Source organism: Neofelis nebulosa, chromosome 17, assembly GCF_028018385.1.
Source record: "Neofelis nebulosa isolate mNeoNeb1 chromosome 17, mNeoNeb1.pri, whole genome shotgun sequence".
In the NCBI taxonomy this organism is placed as follows: Eukaryota; Metazoa; Chordata; class Mammalia; order Carnivora; family Felidae; genus Neofelis; species Neofelis nebulosa.
Window position 1 is genome coordinate 18787924 of NC_080798.1, and position 21619 is coordinate 18809542.

The 21619-nt window shown below is 58.4% G+C and overlaps 1 protein-coding gene and 1 long non-coding RNA gene across 7 annotated transcripts in view; one reads left to right on the forward strand and one right to left on the reverse strand.

Annotated features, from left to right (window-relative positions):
• Positions 1-21526, reverse strand: GRAMD1A (GRAM domain containing 1A). Of its 4 annotated transcripts, none has more exons than XM_058709132.1 (19): positions 21506-21526; positions 14130-14340; positions 14021-14041; positions 13463-13547; positions 13211-13314; positions 13038-13133; positions 12207-12287; positions 8889-9001; positions 8568-8718; positions 7833-8031; positions 6809-6952; positions 5102-5220; positions 4878-5020; positions 4066-4169; positions 3807-3980; positions 3622-3709; positions 2367-2474; positions 2163-2283; positions 1-458 (listed from the first exon to the last, which is right to left on the reverse strand). In XM_058709132.1, exons 2-19 carry the CDS (start codon positions 14229-14231, stop codon positions 366-368), a joined length of 2046 nt encoding a protein of 681 aa, XP_058565115.1. In that variant the 5' UTR covers positions 14232-14340; positions 21506-21526; the 3' UTR covers positions 1-365. The 4 variants fall into 4 exon arrangements, with proteins under 4 accessions (XP_058565115.1, XP_058565112.1, XP_058565114.1 ...); XM_058709129.1 differs by lacking the exon at positions 21506-21526 and adding an exon at positions 20853-21012; XM_058709131.1 differs by lacking the exon at positions 21506-21526 and adding an exon at positions 20237-20542.
• LOC131500244 (uncharacterized) overlaps positions 21297-21619 on the forward strand; it is a 17872-nt gene continuing 17549 nt past the window's right edge. For all 3 annotated transcript variants that reach the window (XR_009256200.1, XR_009256198.1, XR_009256199.1), the window contains exon 1: positions 21297-21581. This is a non-coding gene — a long non-coding RNA (uncharacterized LOC131500244). The remainder of the gene's footprint in view (positions 21582-21619) is intronic.

Here is a 21619-nt window from a genome sequence, read left to right on the forward strand (position 1 = left end):
GCCATTTCCAACCCTTTATTGGGGCTCTGTCAGCCCCAAATAAATATAATACATTAAACCCAGAGCTGAGGGCATCGTGCACCCCAGAGGCACCCCCCACAACCCCAGCTGGGCAAAATAAGTTAGCGGGGGGCCTGCCGAAGGCCAGGCCAGCTCCCTGGCTAGGCAGGCGATGGCAGCTGGACTCGCACACGCTGATCTAAAGTGCATCTCGGTTCTGTGGTCCCCATGTCTGTGTGGCCCCCGGCTGGGCCACTGGGAGGGGCGGGCGGGAGGCTCCCGGCGCTCACACCGTGCCAGCAGTGGCCGCCGAGGCTCTGTGTCCATCTGTGCGTTAGGGGGGTCGGCCACATGGCTGGGTGTCCTCAGGAGAAGCTGTCGTCGGGCCGTGGCTGGGAGTCGAAGGGCGGGTCTGAGACCGTGATGCCTTGATGCAGCTTCTCCAGAGAGAACTTCATCTGGGAGGAGGAAGTGGGCAGGGCAGGGGGTGAGTACCGGCAGGGGTGACGTTCCTCCCCTTCATGCAGTTGAGGGACTGGGCAGGGTCCAGAGAGGCCACATCCCCTGCCAAGGTCACCCCGTGACAATAGTGGAGCCACACTGCACCCAGTTTAACTTCCAAGGTGCTGGAGATGGAAGGGGCCCAGGTGGCCCAGGTTCAAGTTGCAGCTCTGCTACGTACTGGGTGGCCTCGGGCAAGCCCCTTAACGGTCCCAAGGTCCCTCCGCTGAAAGACGGGTCAGTCACAAACCTGCTTCACAGGATTGTTTCAGGGATCCGATGGGCAAACACCTGGCACTTGGCACACAGGAAGCGCCTGATGCACATCGGCTACTCTTATTCCCCGCTGTGTGACCTTGAGCAAGTCCGAACTTCTCAGACCTTAGCACCCCCATCTAATAGATGGGGAATAACAAGAGCATCCCTCTCATAGGCTGGCCACGAAGAGCAAATCAGTGGGTCACAGCAGCACATGGAACAGCCCAAATCAATCTGTGGCTGCTGCTAACAAGTCTATGAAGTTGACCCTGTGCCCTCGGCAGTTAAGGGAGGAAAATAATGGGAATTTAACTCAGGATGGGGAGGCCCTGCCATCCCTCTCTGTGAGCGATGTGACCCCAGCCTCAACGCCTTTCCACCCTGTTCTGCACGGCCCTTCCTAGCACGAGCGTCTCCCTGCAAGTATGACCTCAGGGTGCAACGAGGCCCCTAGATGCGACTCCATATCACAGTCTACGGTGACCACACGTGATTTCACCATTACCCGCCAACTTGGGCTCTGATACCCTTGGGCGTCCAGCCAATGCCAGCCAGCTCTCAGCTGCCCACACAACCCCTCCCACCTAAGGCACTAATCCAGGACCTGACATTTATGCTGACCCACCACCACACGAATTGGGCACCTACTGTGTGCAGGCACTGGGCTCACACTAATGACAGCAAACACATGTACGGCGTTCACTCTGAGCTTGACGTTGTTCGTACGTGAACTCACTTGATTTTCACAACAGTCTTTGAGGGAACAGCAATCATTGTCCCACTCGCAGAGGAGGAAGCCAAGGCTGGCAACGGTGAAGTCACTCGCCCAAGGTCACACACCAGAATCTGAACCTCAACATCTGAATAGATGCTGCCACCGTACTACAGACAGTGTCTGGAGCAACCCCTTCTGGAGATCTGACCCCAGCATCCTCTGGAGAAACTCTTTCCCACCTTCACGTGACCCTAGTCACCCCACAGCGGCCGTGGGGTTCAAGGACCAAGCCTCGCCTACCCCCGGCCTCTGTGACTGGCTCAGGGACGGGCCTGTGACCCTAGCAGCCAGTGAGAATGAACGCTTTCCTTTACATGTCAGCCTAGAGCTGCAGGCACCACCCTGGTCAAGGGTGGGAGAGGAGGATGCCCAAAACAAAGCCAGCCCTGGGGGTGAACAGAGTCTAGAGATGGAATGAGGGTGGCTGGATCCAGCCATGCCTGAGGTCAGACACCCGTGGATATTTTTCCTAGGACGAGAGCCAATTCTTTCTCCGATTTGTCTAGCAACCCTGGGAGCTGGGGACTATGAATGGCTTCCTCATTTTACGGAGGAAGAAACTGAGGCCCAGATGTGTCTGCCACATGGTGGGATCTGACCACAGGGCCCTTCGGCCCCAAAGCCGCACCTCGTCTAGGAGCTCCACGGAAGCCCTCAGGATCTGCCTCCACTTGTGCACCTCGACGCTGTGGAACTGCTTCTGCAGGGCTAGGATCTCCGCCCACTCCGTGGCCGTCTGGGGGAATTTGCTGTAGGGGATACAGGGCTTGAGTGGGGCGGTCGCCTTTCCCAACCTACCCAAGTTCCCAACCCCCTCAGGCCACCCACTCACCCCTTGGCCAGGGCCAGACTGTGCCAGGACTCGAAGGTATGGGCCGTCCTTTCCAGGGACCAGAGGCGGTAAAAGAGGAGGACATTGAGGGCGATGAGGACGATGAGGCTGAGGGCAGGGGTCAGAGGTCAGAGGTCAGAACCAGCACGCAGACACTCCCATAAGTCGGCACCCACACAACCCCACCTCGAAGAGCACCACAATTACCCCCTTCTCAGAGGAGAAAGCGAAGGTTCAGAGAGGGTGAGAGACACACCTAGGGTCACACAGTCCACAAGCAGCAAAGTCAGGGTTCAAATCCTGACACCCACACCCCCTAACTTGCACAGCAGGCTGCCTCACTGGGAGAGCTGGGGGCACTGAGTGGGGAGAAGGGGCTGCGGCTGGGACTGAGGCGAGGGGTGCCAGGGATGCGGATGCGGGGCCCTACCTCACACAGATCCTGAGGCGGCAGCAAGGGGGAGACAAAGAGGTGAGAGCCGCCCAGCCCTGAGAGCCGCCCCGCCCCTCCGGAAGCATGCTGCACTGCCCCGCTCTGGACTGCCCGTGCTGGGAAACTGAGGCCCAGAGTGTGTGACCAAGCTGACTGTCACTCCCCAGGGTCTGCTGGGAGCTCAGACCTCACTTCCAGGTCCTCGGAGTGCCCTGCCCCCCACGTCCCCTACCGCCCCCCAGGCCTTTGTGCACATTAGCGTCCCTGCCTCGGCTCTCTGGGGTCTCAGCTCAGGAATCCTCTACTGTCCCAGGAAGCCTTCCCCTGCCTCCCACAGCTTTCCCGTCCCGGCCCTGTCCCCCAGCACTCTGGCCTGGTGTTAGGTCCGTTAGTCACTACCGTGTCCCCAGTGTCACCCAGGTTAGGGTTGGGTACAGAAAGTAGGAATGAGATGTGTCAGTGACAGTGCTCCTTTTCCGTATCTCTCCTGGAGCACCTCATTCCACCTCCTTTGGGTGCCTGCTGCCCCAGCATGCCCTCCCTGCCCCCTGGGCGAGGGCAGGCCCCTCCGACCTCCCAGAGCCCCCAGGGCTTCCCTCTTCCAGCAGGACATGCTTCTCCATGACCCACTGAGCAGCACACTGTGTAAGGAGCTCTGGGCACCTTCCAAACATCCTCTCCTTTCGTCTTTGCCGGGCTAGGAGGTGTGCCCATGCTCCCGCTTCAGGAGAGGCCCAGAGAGGCCAGGCACCTGCCCGATGTCACACAGCCAGAATACAGATCCAGGCCTGGGTGACCCCAAAGCCCGAGCCCCTTACTCACACGACGCTGATGAGAACAAGGGCGCTGGGGATGCCTGCCCCGGGGCCCTGGTCCACGGACGGTTCCGAGAAGCGCGAGCTGAGGGAGCCTGAGGAGAGCACCACGGAGTCAGACAGACCCATCTCGGCATGACCCCCCCGAGCCCCGCTCCTCCGCCTGCCCTGCCCGGGGCTGAGGGGACACACCCGAGGTGTGCATGCCAGCCCGGGCACAGGGGTCAGGGTCCGGGTGCTGGGGCCCATCGCCGTGACCCCTCCAGCTCAGGGGCCGCTTCCGCCTCCGCAGGCCTGACAGCAATCCCCGGGCATCCTTCCCGCCTTCCTCCAGGGACAGCTTCTCGGCTTTGGCAAGCTCTCGCTCTGTGGACACAGGAGAGGCCTCTGCACGGCTGCCCCTCGCCAGGCTCCGAGCCCATCCCTGCCCTGGCCAGCCTCCGGCCCCTACCCAGGTGGTGGAAGTAATCTTCGATGCCACTCCACGAGTTCTTCTCGATGAGTGACTTCACAAGGCTCCAGGGCTGTTTCCGGTAGCGGATCTCAGAGGACACCCTGGGGTTGGGGAACAGGGCGAGGGGGTCGGGGTCTGACTCCAACCTCGCAGCCCCACTCCCCAGGGGGAGCTCTCCTTCCACCAATTCAGAGGGGGCCCGTCGTCACCCATAGACACACACCCTGACAAGTCTCCCGACCTTCGCAGCGCCCACCCACGCCGGCAGCTGACCCCGCACCTCCTTCCCGACTCTTCCATCCTGCCGCTGTGCCCCAGCTCCACACGGAGTCTGAGACAGCTCAGCACGTCCCACTCCTGATCTTCCCCCGAAACCTATCCCTCCCCACCTTCCCCATCGCAGTCAGTAGCAGCTTCATCTGTCTATTGGCTCACGCTGGACACCCCCAGGTGCTCCTGACACGTCTCCCCGGGAGAAGGGATTGTCTGGCTTGCTGCACCCCCGCCGCCGGGAACAGCGCCGGGCACAGAGCACATAACCCGCAGCCAACAAACCACTAAACCGATCATCGTGCACTCAGCCACTCACTCGCCTCCGGCTCAAAGCCCTTCCACGGATGGGGGAGAGGTCCCCGGGGCTGCCCTCGTCTACCCTCCGCTGTTCAGGGTTCAGAGAACTCAGGGACCCAGAACGGCTGCTCCTCTGCGGTGGTAACCCACGTCGTGCTGCGGGCTCGGGGTGGGGACAGAAGGGCGGGGACCCCGGGAGCAGCAGGGTGGCGCCAGTGAGGGGCCAGGCCGCCACTTACCGGAGTCGGGCCTTGTTCCGGGCAAGGCCCAGGATGCAGTAGCGGTGGGCAGTGTAGAAGTAGTCCTGGTAAGGGATGCCCTGCGTCAGCACCTCGGAGTCCACCACACATGCGCCTGCCTGCGGGCCGCGCCGGAACAGCGTCTGCGGGGACGAGGAAGGAGGAAGTGGTCAGGGGCACGCCACCCGGCCACGCCACCCAGCCCGCCGCTCTGCCTGGCCCACCTGTGTCTCCACCACGGAGGCGCTCTTGGGGCCCAGCGGGTTGCTGATGGGAATGGTGTAGGTCAGCACTCGGCGCTGGTGGCACTTGCTGTCCCCGCTCCAGGGACTCAAGGTCACATCTGGGGGAGGGAGGAACGGGATGAGGAGACCATTCTCCAGTTTCTGGCCACAGGCCATAGGAGAAAGCCTTTTCGGGTAGTTCCGGTTCTCTCGGGACTTGCCCCCAAACCCACCCCAACCTCCAGGCCCCCCACCTTGGTGTCTGCCCCACCTGCCTTCCAGACACCTAAAACTTCAGGTGTCGGTAATTCAGAGCTGGGACTTCTCCCTACACTTCTCACCCATGCTGGGGCCTTCTTGTCCACTCTTGCTTCCCTCTCTGTACCAGTCCAGGCTTCTCCCCTGAGCCGCAGACCTAGGGTCCTGTGACCTCCTGAACACCTTCTCTTGCAAGTTCTCCAGATACCTCACACCCACCAGGTCCCACGCTGGCTTCCGCATCCCCCTCAACCTCCCCTCCTCTCGGGGTGCCATCGCAGGGGCAGCCCCATCATCCCCCAGGTTCCCCCCGGAGGCCTGGGCCTGCCCTGGACACTCCCTCCCCCGGGTATCCACTTGACCTCCTGAGCATTGCTCCTGCTTCGGCCCACCCCTGCCCACCCAGGGTCCCACTGCAGCCCCCGGGAATTTCTGGCCTCTGTCTCCACCTCTGAGGTCCAGGGGGTAGCTTCTTAAAGCCAAGCGTGTGCCCTGCCCCTAACCTGCCTAGAATACTCCCTGGCTCTCCAGGGCCTCTGGACAGAATCGGAGTTCGTCAGTCTGATGTCAGTCTCTCCGGGACATAAGCATAGTTTTGAAGACCGTGGGGCCCCAACTCAAGGCACAGTCTTACTCATTCTGCAGGGGATTTACATGGTTCATTTCCATGGACAGAGGAAAAAGAAACAGAGAGAAACTACCTTCTGACTAGCCCCTCCCCGGCCTGAATCTTTCAACTGGTCCCACAGTCAACCCTTCCACATCACCTGGCGCTGGGGCTCCACCTCGCCACACCTGGCCACAGAGGCCCGGCCTCAAGGGACTCTCCCAGCGCCTGCCTCTGGTCTCAGGACCTCTGCAGATGCCTTGCTGGCCTCCTGGGTTTCTCCTCCATCTGCTCCCCCTTCCCCAGAAGAGTTCCTCCTTCAGGCCTTGGTCTCAACTTCACATCCTTCCAGCTGCTTTTCTGGATACCCCTCAGATCACAGCTACCCCTCTGACACTCACAGTCTCGGCACATCTGTGACTTACTTGTGTACCTATTTACCTTCGTTCTCACGAGATTCTCGAGTTCATCTGGCCTGGCCTCTGCACAAACCTGACAGACTGGGCACTAAAGGTGTGATCGTGAACTTGTATTTATTAAGCGCTTACTATATACTACCGTTCTAAGGCACTTTTCTAGCATTAACTCACGAAGTTCTTAGGAGACCTGGATACGACAGGTACTATTATCACACCCCCAACGTACACAAGAAGAAACTGAGGCAGAGAGGCTCGAAACCCGGCGCAAGGCCACTCAGCTAGTTAAGAGGCAGAGCCAGTCCGGTCTCACAGAATCTGCTTCTAAGCCCGCAAGGGCACCACATCTGCACAGCAGCCACCCGCTGTCTCCTGCTTCCTCCTCCCCACCCCCGCCCCGTGCCTGCACAACCTCAGCCCCCTGACCTGTGAACTTGCACTGCTGCAGGAAGCCCTGCAGGAAGGGCGAGTCCGAGAAGAGCATCTGCTGGAGCCGCTCGGCACCCACGTGGAAGACTGAGTTGATGAGCAGACGGCCAGAGAGGTCAGGAAGCAGGGCGGCCAGGTCAGCTGGGTGACGGAGAAGGGCAGTGGATGATGCATTCCTCCCACCTCGGAGAGGCTCTGGGTGGCTGCCCCCTTCCACTCGCAGGCCTCGTACGGTGGACGGGCAGACCCACCCTCCAGGGCTGAACGCAAGTGGAGCGCCCACTGCTCGGCCCCTTTCAGCCACAGGCTGGCTTTAGGGTGGGCATGTGCCCCAGGGTCAGCCAGTCAGAGCCACCAGGATTGGTTCAGGGGCGGGCCTGGGCTCTCAGCCACAGTGATTGGCTCCGGGCTGGGCTTGTTGCCCAAGTTGGACCAAACAGACCAACCCTAGAGGTTCTGGTGCAGCCCCTGGGAAAAGCGTGCTTTTTCTCAACTAGGCTTGTCTGGGGCGGGGCTGGGGCTCTCTGTGCCCCCACAAACACAGAAGCTACCTGTGAACGAAGCTGGCACAGAGAAAATGGAAATAGTCATAATAATAACAACAGCAGCAGCCGACACTAACGGGCCTGAGCTCTTTACGGATGTTAACTCATTTTAGCGTCCTTAACACCAACCCTATGAAGTAGGTATTATTACTGCCAACCCCATTTTTCAGGTAAGTAAAATGAGACTTGAAAGAGATGAAATAATTCGCCCAAGTTACACAGCTAGGAAGCCGTGTGGCCGGAAATTGGACCTCGGCAATCTGGCTTCAGAGTCTGTGTTCTTATCTGCTCTGCCCTGCTGCCTTCAAAGCACCGCTAAAGACACACAGATTTCTAACACCACCATCTGTATGCCTTACCTGCCTGCCCACCCCCTGGGTTTCAGTCCCATGAGCCAGCAAATCCCTTGCTAACGCCAGCCTGTGTAAGGTTTATCACACATAACCGAAGAGAAGGACTCGGGCCACCTGTCTCACCTTCCTCCCCTGTGGACGAGGAGGAGTTACTCGTGTCTGTCAACAGTTCCTCACTGGGCAGCAGGTCCAAGGGGCCCGGGGAGGTGGGCCCATCAGGCGGGGTAGGCTCTGTGCTCGGGGGTTCAGCCACCGGCGTCACTGTCTGGCTAGAGGAGGCGTCGGGCTGGCTGTCTGTCTGCTCCTCCTTGTCCTCCTCTGCCTGCAGAGAAAGGGCTTAATCCAGCTTTGTCCCACCGCCATTCCAGCCCGAGGGCCCCCGTGTACCCACATTGGCCATAAGGACTCAGCGCTGTAGGGAAACCAACACTGGAGGGTCACGTGGGCACGTAAAGCTTCCAGCTGAGCATGTCACAAGGGGCCCTGGGGCTGCCCGGATAAGGGCCCCTCTCAGTCCCTACCGGCCCATCTTGGGTGCTGGGCCATAAGCCTTCTGATGCCCCTCCCGCCCACTGGTCCATCCGGTCCGTGCCTTGTCTCCTACTTCATCTGTCCATCTGTAAGTCCATCTGTCCATCCGTCCCTTGCTTCTTCTGTCTCTTAGCTTTTCCCTGTCTGTCTGCCCTTGAGCTGATCGCCCTCACTCCCCGTTTTCTTTGCCATCTTTTCAGGTCCATCCCATCCCTCCATCCATCCCCTCCCCACTGCCCCCCTCAGTCCGTCCCTCTCCCTGACGCCACCACCCGCCTTCCCCTCTCTCGCCATCAACATCCTCTCTGTCCCCCATCCTCCGCTCACCCCGTGGTCTGCATCGCTGCTGGCCCGGGAAAGGTTGGGGGTGACGCGGCCACGGCGCGAACCCACCGGGCTCGGCTCCTGGCTATTGTCAGCTGCCCCAGAGGGGGCGATGTCACTCAGGGCGATCACATCTCCCACTTCCTTGGGGTTCCTGTGGGGTAAAGGAGGGTGTGAGATGTCTGTATCTCTGAGACCCCCCACACCCTCCTGGTCGCCCGGACCGTACACCCACCTCAGTCCAGCCAGGACTCCCAGGAGCTCTGCACACAGCCCCTTCTGTCTTCCCCCACCCCAGGAGCCAGCCACCAGCCTCTGACTCACCCCAGACCGTTCAGCTGCAAGGGGCAGACGTAGTCCTCATCCTCGCTGGTGAGGCCCAGCTCTGAGCCGTAGCACTGATGCACCAGGTGCCAGAGCTCGCGGGGACTCAGGGTCTGGGCAGGCAGGACATGGGGTTGGCCTGAGTTTCCCTGGGCCCAGAACCCTTGTTACCACCCCAGTCCCCACCAGCCCTCCGACGCGGCGCTCCCCCGGCGTCCACAAGGGGGCAGCCCTCACCCAATCTGGCTCCAAAAGGTCCCGCACCAGGAGCCAGGGCCATCTGGACTTTCCCCCTGGGTCCTCACGATACTCCCGCGTCTACAGGTTAGCATCCCCAGACTTACAGAGGAGAATATGGGGGCCCAGGGAGGGGAAACCACGCGCTGAGGTCACACAGCTGACTGGGGGCGACCCAGGGATTCAAACCCAGCCTGACCCCAGAGCCAACGCACCCTCCGCCAGGCCATCCTGCCCCTATCTTCCTTAGTGCTCCTGGCCAGAGCGGCAAGGCCGACGATGAAATGGTAGTAAAAAGTTAAGAGCAGCAGCAGCAGGGGCGGCCATCCACTGAGTTGTTACCAGGCGCCAGGCACTCTTCCAACCCCCTCCCGCGCACTCACTGAATCTTTAAAAACAACTCTGTGAAGCGCTAATGCCGTCAGTTTAAGGCAATGACGCTGAGGCGCAGAGGTGCTCAAGTGGCGGGGCTGAGATGGGTCCCGGGGAGGGGCCGGTCTGGCACCCTGGAGCTAACCATCGGACGGGTCTGCCCCACAAGAGCTGACCCGACTGAGCACGGATTCTGGGCTCAGCCCTGGAGCTCTGAAGTAGGGACTGTCCCTATCTGAAGGGATTCAGTGACCTGCTGGTCACTCAGCTCCTCAGGGATGGGGCTGGAATCCCAGCGCTGGCAGTCTGGCTCCAGGCTCTGAGCTTTGAAGCCTCCTCTGCCCCCACCCTCCCTGGAGACCCTGCCGCTGTACTGTCCCTCCCCAGGTTCCTACTCCAGCACCCTGGCCCCTGAGGACGGGTGTGGCTGGAGCCGCCCCAAGGGGACAGGACAGGAGTGCAGCCAGAGAAGCAGGCTTGGCCTTCTGGGGTGCTGCAGGCCAGCAGGAGCAGCCTACCCCACACCTATCCACTCTCCCTCCCTGCCGGCAGAACCCCAATGTGTTTGGGGTGAGAATCTTCCCCACCCCTAGGGATAAATTATAACTGGCTTACATCAAGTTTTCCATCTTTCCTTTGCAACTGAGGGTGGTCATGTCACCCAGTTCTAGCCAAAGAAGTGCAGAGCCCCCCTTTAAAGGGGGTTTTCCCTCCCTGATAAAGGAAAGTCCCCTTTCTATCCACCTGTTTCTCCTTCACATCTGGGACACTCACGTGAGGGCATGATGCCTATAGCTGTAGCAGCCATCTTGCAACCACGAGGCAAAAAGCATGTGGACAAAACATCAATATGCAGAGGGTGATAGTACGGAGGAACAAACAAGAGCTTGGGTCCCTGATGACATGGGGGAGCCCTCAAATCCACCCTGGACTGCCTGCCTCCAGACCTCTAGTTACATGAGCGTCAGCTGGATATAGAACCTAACCGCAACAGGTCAGAACCCCAGCTCTGCCACACAAAAACCCTTGTGGCCATGGGCAAGTCTATCGCTCCATGCTTCGCTGGTGAAACAGGTAATAACCACGTTGCCTCGTAGGGTGGTTGTGAAGATAAGGTGAATTAATTCATGTAATGCTCAGATCAGCGCCTGGCACCCAGTAGCACCGTAAGTATTAGCTGTTATTATTACTTTATGAACTCAGTATCTGTTTGCTTAAAGCATGTTTGGTTGAGTTTTCAGTTACTTGCAGTCGACTGTATCCTACGTAAACTCATGCAACCACGGTAGGCACTGTGGGAGGGTCTGCTCGGGCTGGCGCACAGCAGATCACCAGAAGGCGGGAAGCCCAGGGGCACCTGGGAGGCTCGGTCGGTGAGGTGTCTGACTCCTGATTTTGGCTCAGGTCATGATCTCACGGTTCGTGGATTCGAGTCCCACATCGGGCTCTGCGCTGACAGCTCAGATTGGGATTCTCTCTCTCCCTCTCTCTCTGCCCCTACACCGCTCTTATGTGCTCACTCTCTCTCTCAAAAATAAACTTAAAAAAAAAAAAAAAGGGATGGGGTAAGTCTAAAAGCCCTTACTCAAAACCTGTGGGGCAAGATGTAATTCAAAATTAAGCAGTTTGGGGGTTTAAAAAAGCTAATACGGTGCCTATACGGTATATAGTAATACGGTATCAATAACGGTAACTGTATTATGCTTAGTATTCAGTGCGGTATATACCAAAGGATCTCAAAGTGTGGTCCAAGGATTTCTCGGGGTCCCCAAACCCTTCCAGGAGATCCATGACACCAAAATTATTTTCGTAAGTATGTTAAGCGTTACTAGCAATATGAGATGTTACTCGCTTTTGTCACGGTTATTCTCATACTGGTACACGGTGGAGTTTTCCAGAGGCTACATGACATGGGATGCTGCCTTTTTCCAGGGGCCAATGCAATATGTGCTCCTGTATTCTTGTGTTTGAGAATTCCCCAGTTTCAATTTCTAATACAGTAAATATTGGTAGACATAGCCCACCTAAACAACAGCTCTTTGGCGTCCACAATTATTTTAAAAGAGTATAAAAGGTTCCTGAAGCCCTACAGTTTGAGAATCACTGGTATATTCTATATTGGATAGATATTATAACTTTATATTGAATTCCAATTATACCTGAGGTGCACCCCAGTCATGCACATTAATATTTTTTGTCCTGAAACACATGAACAGTCACACTGAGATAAATGGAGGCCTGAGCTATACAAGAAGCACATGCGGCCATTTAAGTATAAATGAATTAAAACTTAAAATGCAGACATTCAGCTACACTATCCACTTTTCAAGAGTTCAATAGGCACATGTGGCCAGTGGCTACCATATTTTGACAGCATGGATGGAGAATACTTTCCTCTTAGCAGAAACTTCTATCAGTGCTGATACAGACTACAAATAACCATGCTAGCTCAAGTGAGGTTTTGCAGCCACACATGCAAAGATACCTCCCTCAGCTGAGAGCAGTTTTGATTTGTGGACAGCGAATAGTGAATAAAAGGCCATGGATACGCGTACATGTGGGCAGGCCTGGCACTAGGGCCCGTGGTGGCCCCCTGGTGGAGTCCATAGATGCTGCAGGTACGGCAGGCCTGTGCCCATTCCCCAAGTTCTGGCCCTCCCGGCTCCATGGTTTCCCCTAATCCCCCATCCAGGTCCCGTCCAGACCCACCTTTTCAAGCAGCGCATTCTGCCAGAGGCGGAAGATAAGGAGGAAGCAGCGGTCCCGGGCCCCAAAGGAGGTGAAGAAATGCTGCAGGAGAGAGAGGGGTGTGACGGGGTGGGGGACAGACATGGCCTGGATCTCCATCCTGATGCATCCGTTCATTCACCCCTTCATTCACTCCACAGAATGTTTATCCTATGCCCAGCTTGGCAGTGGACGATGCTGGAGTCACTGTGTTGAGGACACGGCCCCCGGCCCTGCCCCCCCGGAACTCACAGTCCAGGGCGAGAGACAGGTATGGCCCAAAGTGGTTGGGCTGTGATGGGGTGAAGCCCAGGGCACCTTCCCAGTCTCCTTCGGCCAGTAGGGGTGGTCACCCAATCCATGTTTGACCAACAAAACACAAAGGGGAGTCGGCTGTGAAGTTTTCCCACTGTTCCCTTCTCCCTTTCTGAGTCACTAGTGGGAGGCAGCCATCTTGGGACCATGAGGCAACAATCATCAGGACAGAATGGAGTGTCAGGGGAGGCTTCCAAGGATAGGGGGCATCTGAGTTGACAGATATGGGAACTCACGAGGGAAGAATTTTACTAATAATATTATCTCCGAGCAGCTGTGTGAAAGGACAGACTGACTACAGGGACTGAGACGAGGGGCTGATGTGGGGGTTCCAGGTCGGTGGTGATAGGAGCCCAGGCCAGGCCGGTGGAATGGCAAAGGGGGTAAAGAGAAAGCAAGGGATCTGAAAGTTCAGGGTGCAGAATAAGCAGGGCTTGGGGCGGGAGGGGCTGGCTAAGACCAGTGACCACAGCCTCCCGAGCAGGTGGTCAGGCTCACCTTCTCGCTCTCAGTGCAGATCTGGATGGCATTGGGGATCAGCTTAGCTGTCTTTTCCTTCTTCAGACACGTCACTTCCTTCAGCTGGATGGAAATCTGAAGACGAAAGGCCAGTCAGAAGAGGCCAGGGCCCAGACCGCCCGGAGCCCCTCCTTGACCCTGAGTCGGCTCACTGTTGTTTCCCAGCGGAAGATGTTGCTGTAGAAGCAGATCCAGTTCTCAGAGAGGTAGAGGCGGCCCTGGAGGAGGATCTCGCGCTGCAAGGCACAGGAGTAATCTGAGGCGGCCGAGGGGAGAGACGGCAGACACAGACACCCGAGTCACACACGCTGTGCTGGCCAGCGAGGAGGGCGGGGATAGGCGGGGAGGGCAGAGCTGGGAACCCAGGGCCCGGCCCAGCACTGGGTCTGGGCGTCAGGACTCACCCACAATGAGGCGTTCAGCCTCAGGGAGTTTGCTAAACAGTTTCCGGAAGTCCTCGTTCCGCTGTTTGTATGTGGGGCTCAGCATCTGGGGGAGTTTGGAAGGTGAGTACCCGGATGTGGGTTCACACCCCTACTTCTGCCCCACAAAGCCCCCAGAAGCCCCTGAGTCTCCTCATCCCCAGACAAGCTCTCTGCGGTTTCAAGTCTAGCTCACGTCTGGCCTCCACTGCCCAGAACCCAAAACTAACCATGACGAGAGCTGTCATTCGTGGATTTCCACATAAGCCGGGCCCTGCTCCAAGTACCCACCAGCACCACGGACTCTTAGGGAGTGTTCTCTCCAGCCTCGAAAGGTTGGGACAGTTTCCCAGGAAACAGGCCCGGAGAAGTTAAACAGCTCACTCAAGGTCACACAGGAAGTAAGGAGCAGCACAGAATGTGACCCTAGGTCAGCTGGCCCCCACACCCACGCCTTGACTGCTACAGCCTGGGGCTCCCGGCCCAGCACCTGCCCCCCTCCCTCGCTCCCCTCCAGCAAGCCCCCTGCCCAGCACTTACACTGTACCAGCTCTGCATCTTCTGTAAGAGAAAGGAGCAGAGTCAGAATGAGCCCCTAACTCCCCCACCCTTCCACTTCTCTCCCCACCCGACCTGGGCTTGCACCAACCTTGCTATTGCGGATGAAGTTCCTGCTGCCCAGGCTCTGGGTGCTGGGGGTCCCAGGCACGCCACCCTTCTCTGAGGAGCTGTCTGACCCCTTCTCCACCATGGTGCCTGCTTCAGGCTCGGGTGGGGGCCGACTTGAGGGCAAGAGCTGCAGCCGCTTACGGAGAGACGGGGAGCTGCTCGGCGTGCTCCGGCCGGAGTGGGGGGTGGTGCTGGGGGAGGAAAAGAGGGGCATCAGGGGGAAAAACAGGCTAGGTGCGGGCACAGGCTTATTTTAGGAGGCCACACACGAGCCCGCTGATCCCCACCCACAAATTTCTCTCCCCTTCTCGCAGGGTGACCGAGCAGTTCCCTAACTCTGCACCTCGGTGACTTCATCCGTGATCCAGGGGAGATAATACTTGTCCTCATCTGCTTGTTTGGACAGTCAAGTCAATCAACACGTATAAAGTGCTTTTAGTAGAGCCTGGCATATAGGGAGGTCTCTCTATTTTTAAAATTAACTTATCAATTCATTTGTAGGAACATTTATGGAGTAGCCACTTTCCAGTCTGTTGCTTCAGCTAAAAAGCCTAAGCGTCTTATTTTTCCTGTTCACTCTTCATTTCTCATCTATTAGCAAGTCCCACCTGCTCTACCTCCCAAATCTACTTCCGTTATTTCTATTATGCCCATTTCCCCTGCTCCAGCACCCTAGCCCAGCCTCCACCCTCCCCCTCCCAGACACCACAGCAGCCCCTCCCTGGGCCCCCTGTCCCCATCCCCACCTCCCTGCAGAGGGTGAACCCGAGTCAGGTCAGGGACCTCCTTGTAAAGGCCGAGCCCCCCACCCCCTTGGCACCCAAGGCCCTGCTGTGGCCTGTCACACCCTCCACTCCAGCCACCCCAGCCTCCTTTTTTCCCTAAGCATCACCGACAGCATTCCCACATCAAGGCCCCTGCACTTCCGTTCCCTCTGCCCAGAACATCATTCCACAGCCCAGCCTAAAAGACTCTGTCTTATTTGGCTCAAATGCTCCTCCTCCCCTGGGGGCCCAGCCCCCCGAAGCCCACCTCACACTACCTCAACTCTTCCTGTTGGCTTATTCGGTTTGCCTATTGTTGCCTCCAACTGTGCGGATTAAGGAGGTCTTGGTTGCCGCTGTGTCCCTGGCACCCAAAACTGTACCCAGCACGCAGTGAACTCCCAACAAACAATGGTGACTACCCGAACGATCTGCGCACCGGCTGGAGCGGGAGCAGCAGAGGGACACTTGGCTCTGTACCAAGACTCCGGCAAGCTCTCTGTATCATTACTTATTCCTCCGGCAACCCTGTGCACGTGACACTATCACCATCCTTGCTTTAGAGAGGAAGAAGCTGAGGCATAAAGCAGCAAACCACTTGTCCAAGGAAACACGGCTGCTTCTTTAAAAAAAAATTTGGCGGGGGTGGGGGGAGTGGCGGGGCGGGGGGGCAGGGAGAGAGAGAATCCCAAGCAGGCTCCACACTGTCTATGCAGAGCCCAGTACGGGGCTCGACCCCACGAACTAGGAGATCATGACCTGAGCTGAAATCAAGAGTCGGACACTTAACCGGCTGAACCACCCAGGGGCCCCTTGCACAGTTGCTTTAAGTCAGGGCAGGGTTCTACCTTGGGGGCCTTCTATCTACTCCATCCCAAGTCCCTGGACCACTCGGGGCTCCTCAGACTTCCCTCTCTTGCCTCCAAGCCTCGGCACACGCTGTTCTCTCAGTGGAGACTGCCCTTTGCCTTCTTCGCCTAGTGAATTCAAGTGCATCTTCCAGGATTCTTGCTCACCACCCCTCCCTCCTGGACAGAGCCTCCCTGCTGTGCGTCCCCATTCCCACAGATCCCTGGGAGCTCCCATCCTTTCCCGAACCACCGCCCCACTGCCACTCTGCCTCTGCTTCCCCCATCCCAGCCCTGACTACTCCTGGACTGTCACTGCCTGGTGACAGCTCCATTTCCCCCACAGGTCCGTGAGCTCCCTGGTGGCCGGCCTGTTGTCCCGGTCACTGCTCTGTCCCCAGGATTGCTTGGACCAGGACCCAGGGTAGGCATTCATGTCACACTTGTGAATTTGTGGAAGAAAATTGTAAGTAAATAAATGAGATAGGTGGTGACCCAAGTGACTGCCGTTCCCCCTGGACTACTGGAGCTGGCTTCTCCCAGACCTCCCTGACCCCTACCCCCTTCCCGTGCTCTGCTCCCCACCTGCAGCCAGAGGGGGGCCTGTGAACACCTGAGTCAGGTGGGGACCCCCCGACCCCCCCGCCGTACCTGACTCCAGCTAAAAGCCCAGGGCTGGACCTTGCCATCAACCCGTTGCTCACGCTTCCCCAGCTCCTGCCTTGGCTGTTCCCTCTGTCCAAACGCCCTTCCTCCCAGATGTCTGGAGGGCTCCTGAGCCTCCTCAGGTGTCTGCTCAGTGGATGCTTCTCCAAGTCTCAACTCTCTATTGAAATCACACTCCCCGCCTCTCCATCCTCCTCCTCCCTCTTCCTCTTTCTCCTCAGCCCTTCCCCCACTTGAACTTCTGGAATCTCTCTCTCCATGCTCCACAGGGGAAGGGCGTTTGTTTCCAGCTGCATCCCTACTGCCTAGAACTAGGCACAGTAGGTGCTCCAAAAGCATCTGCTCCCTGTGGACTGAATGAATGACTGACCCTCTCCCGCCTCTCAGGGAACCCAGATTCAAGCCAGTGTGAGACTTGCCCAACCCCTCAGCGACCCCCGGCCACTTGCTCCCTGTGTGACTTTGGGCAAGTGTCTGCGTCTTCCTGTACTTCAGCTCCTTCCTGAATACAATGGGAGTAATAATAGCGTCCACCTCACAGGGTTGTCTGGGGGAGAAAGTGAGGTAATATACAGTTGACCCTTGAACAGCATGGGATTGAACTGCACGGGGTCACTTCTATGGGAAGTTCATTCAACAGATACAGTACACTCTTGTACATGTATTTTCTTTATGTTTTTTTTTTTTTTTTTTTTTTCTTTTTAAGTAGGCTCCACGCCCAGGCTGGAGCCCAAGGTGGGGCTTGAACTCACAACCCCGAGATCAAGACCTGAGCTGAGACCAAGAGTCGGTTAAGACTGAGCCACCCAAGCGCCCCATTTTATGATTTTCTTAATACCATTTTTTCTAGGTTACTTTATTGTAATAATACAATATCATAATAATATAATACAGTATATAATATACACAGTAAACAGAATAACGTGTTAATCGACGGTTTATGTTATCAGTAAGGCTTCAGATCAACAGGAAACTAAGTAGCTACGTTTTGGGGGAGTCAAAAGTTACACACCAATTTTCCACCGCGCGGCAGATCAGCCCTCCCTCACTTCTGTGTTGTTCAAGGGTCAAGCGCACATGAAGCCCAGCGCGTGGAAGGCACTCCGCTCTGATCAGTAGGGACTAGGACTAAAATGGAGGACAAGGACCGGCCATCGCCCCAGCACACCTGTGTCCAAGATGCAAACGCTGACCCCGACAGGCACCATATAAACACCTCAGCCTGGGGCTCAGGGCCCAAACTGACCCCCAAGCTCCACCATTCACTAAGCATGCACTGAGCACATGCCCTGTGCCAGGCACTGGGGGACACAGAAGTGAGCAAAACGGATACCTTCCCTGCCTGCAGGGACCTGACATTCGGTTGGGGAACAGAGATGACCGACAAGAAAACGTGTAAAGGAAGACGCTGATCTCAGATGCTGGTCTGTGCTATAAAGCAGCACAGCTCGCAGCACCGGCAGAGCAGGAAATTGTGAGAAATGCAGATTCGGGGACCCAGGACCCACCTCCAGGTGGGGCCCAGGAGACTGGTGCATGTTCAAGTTTGAGGACCACAGAAATAAATGAGGGCTAAGTGGGCGGGTGGGTGGAGTGCGGGGCACACTTGAGCTGAGCCTGAGGACAAAGGGCAGCTCTGGCAGGGGAAGACTGTTTTAGGGACAGAAGCATGGAGTTCAGGGACAGGACAGAGCCTGGCAGGTCTGAGGAGGACTGAGGTGGCCAGCGGGGCTGGGGAAGAAGGACAGGAGGGTACAGGCCCACCTGCAGGCCGCGAACCTTGGTCAGGAGCTCGGGATTCACCCTGAGGGCACTGGTGAGCTATGCAAGGGTTCTGAAGGAGGGGGTGACCGCATTCCTCCCCTGCCTCATTTTCTCACCTCTCTACCCTAAAATGCAGACCCTCTCCCCTTGTCCTACCCTCCCACAGCCCCAGGTCTAGGGGGCTGGTCCTTAGGACTAGGCCAGTAACAGGTCCAATAACACACAGACGGGGCAGGTCTCTCACCCCCAGATGTGGCTCTTCGTAGGAGGAAGAGGAAGTGCTTGAGGGCAGGCACAGCCCTGAGGCTGCCCAACCAGACAGGCTGCAGCAGAGGGAAGGGAAGAGCCCGTCGTGGCTGAAGGACCGTTGGCGGGGGGGGGGGGGGGGGGGGGGGGGGGGGGGCGGGGGGCGGGGGCGGGGGAGGGGGCAGGGACTCGGAAGAGAACCGGGTTTTGCCCCTGCAGATACGGACTTCCTGGGCCTAAACAGCCCTGAGCTCTCGTCACAGAGGAACAGACGCACACGCAGGTGTGCATAAAAGGGAAACCTGGTGTGGGTCCCACACAGCCAGCATCACAGGCAACCGTACTTCCCCACGGTGCAAGAAGTCTCCCCCACCCCACACCATCCCAGACACGTATGCACACACACCACGGAGTCACAACCGGACACACAGGCAACATACAGTGACACCTGGAGCCCACACATGGCAGTGGTATCAGGGTGTGTTACCCTCACGCAGGACCACAGTGTGCCAGCACTGACACACGCAGCTGCAGCATGACAAGCGCGCTACGGTCACAAAGTCCCAGACGTCACACACACACATGCATGTGCGTGATGCATACATGCAGCTGCAGAGGGTCACAGAAACCATAGAAAGTCCCGGATAAATTACATGCACACATACAGCCACGAGAAAGTCTCAAAGAGGTGAAAGCAACAGCCGCAGAGGAACAACGTCAGTAAATTTAAGTCACAGGCTCAGCTCGACTCTCCTGATGTTCACCAACTGGTGGGGAAGACAAAGGGAAGGCCTGCTCTAACGTGGCAAGGGATGGAAGTGCCAGCTATGTCACCGCCAGAGAACCCAGACACTCACAAAGCCATGAAGGACCCAGGAGGTCATGGCCACATCTTAATAGCACAGTGGCCAGGTATTGAAATAACGTGTGGGATGTGCTTTCTCAACTGCAACAGGGGAACAATGCCAGGTCTTACTGCTCCAGAGGGTCAAGGGTACACCCCAGGTCTCAGGAAAGAGGGTCCCAGGCCCACTAAAAGCCACAAGGGATTTCTTCCTCTTGCTCTTCACACACATAAAGCCCCAGAGTGTCTCAGCTGGACACACAAAGCCTAGGCACACGCAAAACTGTCACATATGAATACACTCCGGAACCTTCACACAAAGATGGAATTAGAGGTAAGTAAGTAAGGCACAACCCCCCAACCCCAGGGGGAGCCAGCCACATATGCCAGGCCCCAGACACACAATGTCACATCTGGACACACACAGGTAACTTACATTTGTACAAAGAGCTAATGCATTCAGAGATGAATTACAGGCATACAGACAGAAAGTGACAGCTGTAAGCACCGTCCCAGACACGTACGCACACACACCACAGAGTCCCAACTGGACACACAGGCAACTTACAGTGACACCTGGAGCCACAGATGAAATGAGAGGAGAATTTCACAGACACACACACTCAACCAGGGAGGAGCACAGCTGTCTGCACACGAGGAGACCCACACACACGTACACACACTCCAAAGTCACAACCATATATGCACAGGTCCGACGGGATGTGATAATACTTCACACCCACACGACCACAGAAGGTCACGGGCACACACGCAGAGCCCCCCGACACACACTAGAGTCACTATCAGACATCCTCAGGGAACTTACAGTAACACATGGAGCCACAGATGGAGTTTGACGTAAATTACACACACAGTCAAAGAGGATGCACAGTAGGGATACAGGCACGCGCACACACATTTCCAAGACACCTACGATTCATACTGGAAAACATACCGGGCCCAGGGAGTAGGAGGTCAATTCTGGGCCCGCAATCCCAGAGAATTTCAGGCACGAGGCCCCCACCAAAGACAGTCCGAGGCTCACGGAGCCCCGCGACAGACAAGGGCGGTGGGAGGGGGCCCAGACCGGGAGGGGCTGCTCACGGGCCCGCCCGGGGGCTCGGTGGCCTGTGAGGGGGCCAGCGGGGGCTAGAGTCCGCCCAGCCTCCACCCCAGGCCCAAAGCCCGGGGTCGGCCTTGAGCTCACCCCTCACCTCCCGCGCCGCGGCCAGTTAGGCCGGGGCCCTCCCCGCAGGCCACGCTCCCCGCGGGATGAGCCCGGGACCCCCACCAAAGCCCCGCCACCCCGGCGCGTCGCGCCCCGTCAGTGACGAGCCAGCCCTGGAGCCTCCCCGCCTTCAGCGCCAGGCCCCCAGGGCGGCCCCGGCCCCGGCCCCCTCCCCGCCCCCACCCGGTCGCCCGCCACCCCCCACCTCGCCGACCCCGCGAGCCCCAACCCCCAGCCTCGCCTCCGACCGCGCTACCCGCAAGCCGAGCGCGCGGAGCCGCCGGCCGGCCGGCCGGCCCGGTCCTCCCGCCCGCCCGCCCGCCCGCCGCGCCCCGGTCCTTACTCAAACATGGATGCGGCGCGGCGGGCGCGCCCGGCCGCAGGGCACGGCGGGCCGAGCGGGGATGGGCTGAGCTGGGCGTCCCCGCGGGGCACCTGCCTCGCCTTCCGCGGCCGCCGCCCCCACCCGACCGCGCCGCCCGCCGCCCGCACAAAGGCCGGAGCCCCGGAGCAGCGGCAGCCGCCGCAGCGTCAGCTCACCCCTCCCTCCCCCGCCCCCGCCCCGTCGCGTCACCGCGCCGCCCCCGCCTGCGCGGGAAGGGGGGCGGTGCGGCCCAGAGGGAGGGCCCTCGGACCCGGGCGGGGGAGGGGCGGGGGGAGGGGCGCGGGCCGGCACCCGGCGGCGGGGGCTGGCCTAGGCCCGGGAGGCCCGGCGGGCGCCGCCAGGCCCGGAGCGGGAGGCCCGCGGCCAGAGTTGGAGATGCTGGGACGCAGGGGGGGGGGGGGGGGGGGGGCGACGCGGGGAACCGAGAGGAGCAGCTGGGACGCCGGAGATACCGAAACAGGAGAGAGGAAGAGAAAAGATAGAGACTGAGAATCGGAGGAGGCAGAGAAACGAACAGAGGAGAGAGAAGGATAGAAAGAGGAACAGTTGATTCAAAGGAAACCCCGCCATGGCAGTGCCTTGGCACCGGCTGCGACCCTCTCCTCTGGTACCCGGAAAGGGTCTTCGGCTCCAATTCTGCCCCCGGCCGGCCGGGAGCTGCCGGCCGCCCGGGGCGGAACCTGAGAGGTGGGACGAAGTTTCTGGGAAGCGGAGGGGTGGGGGCT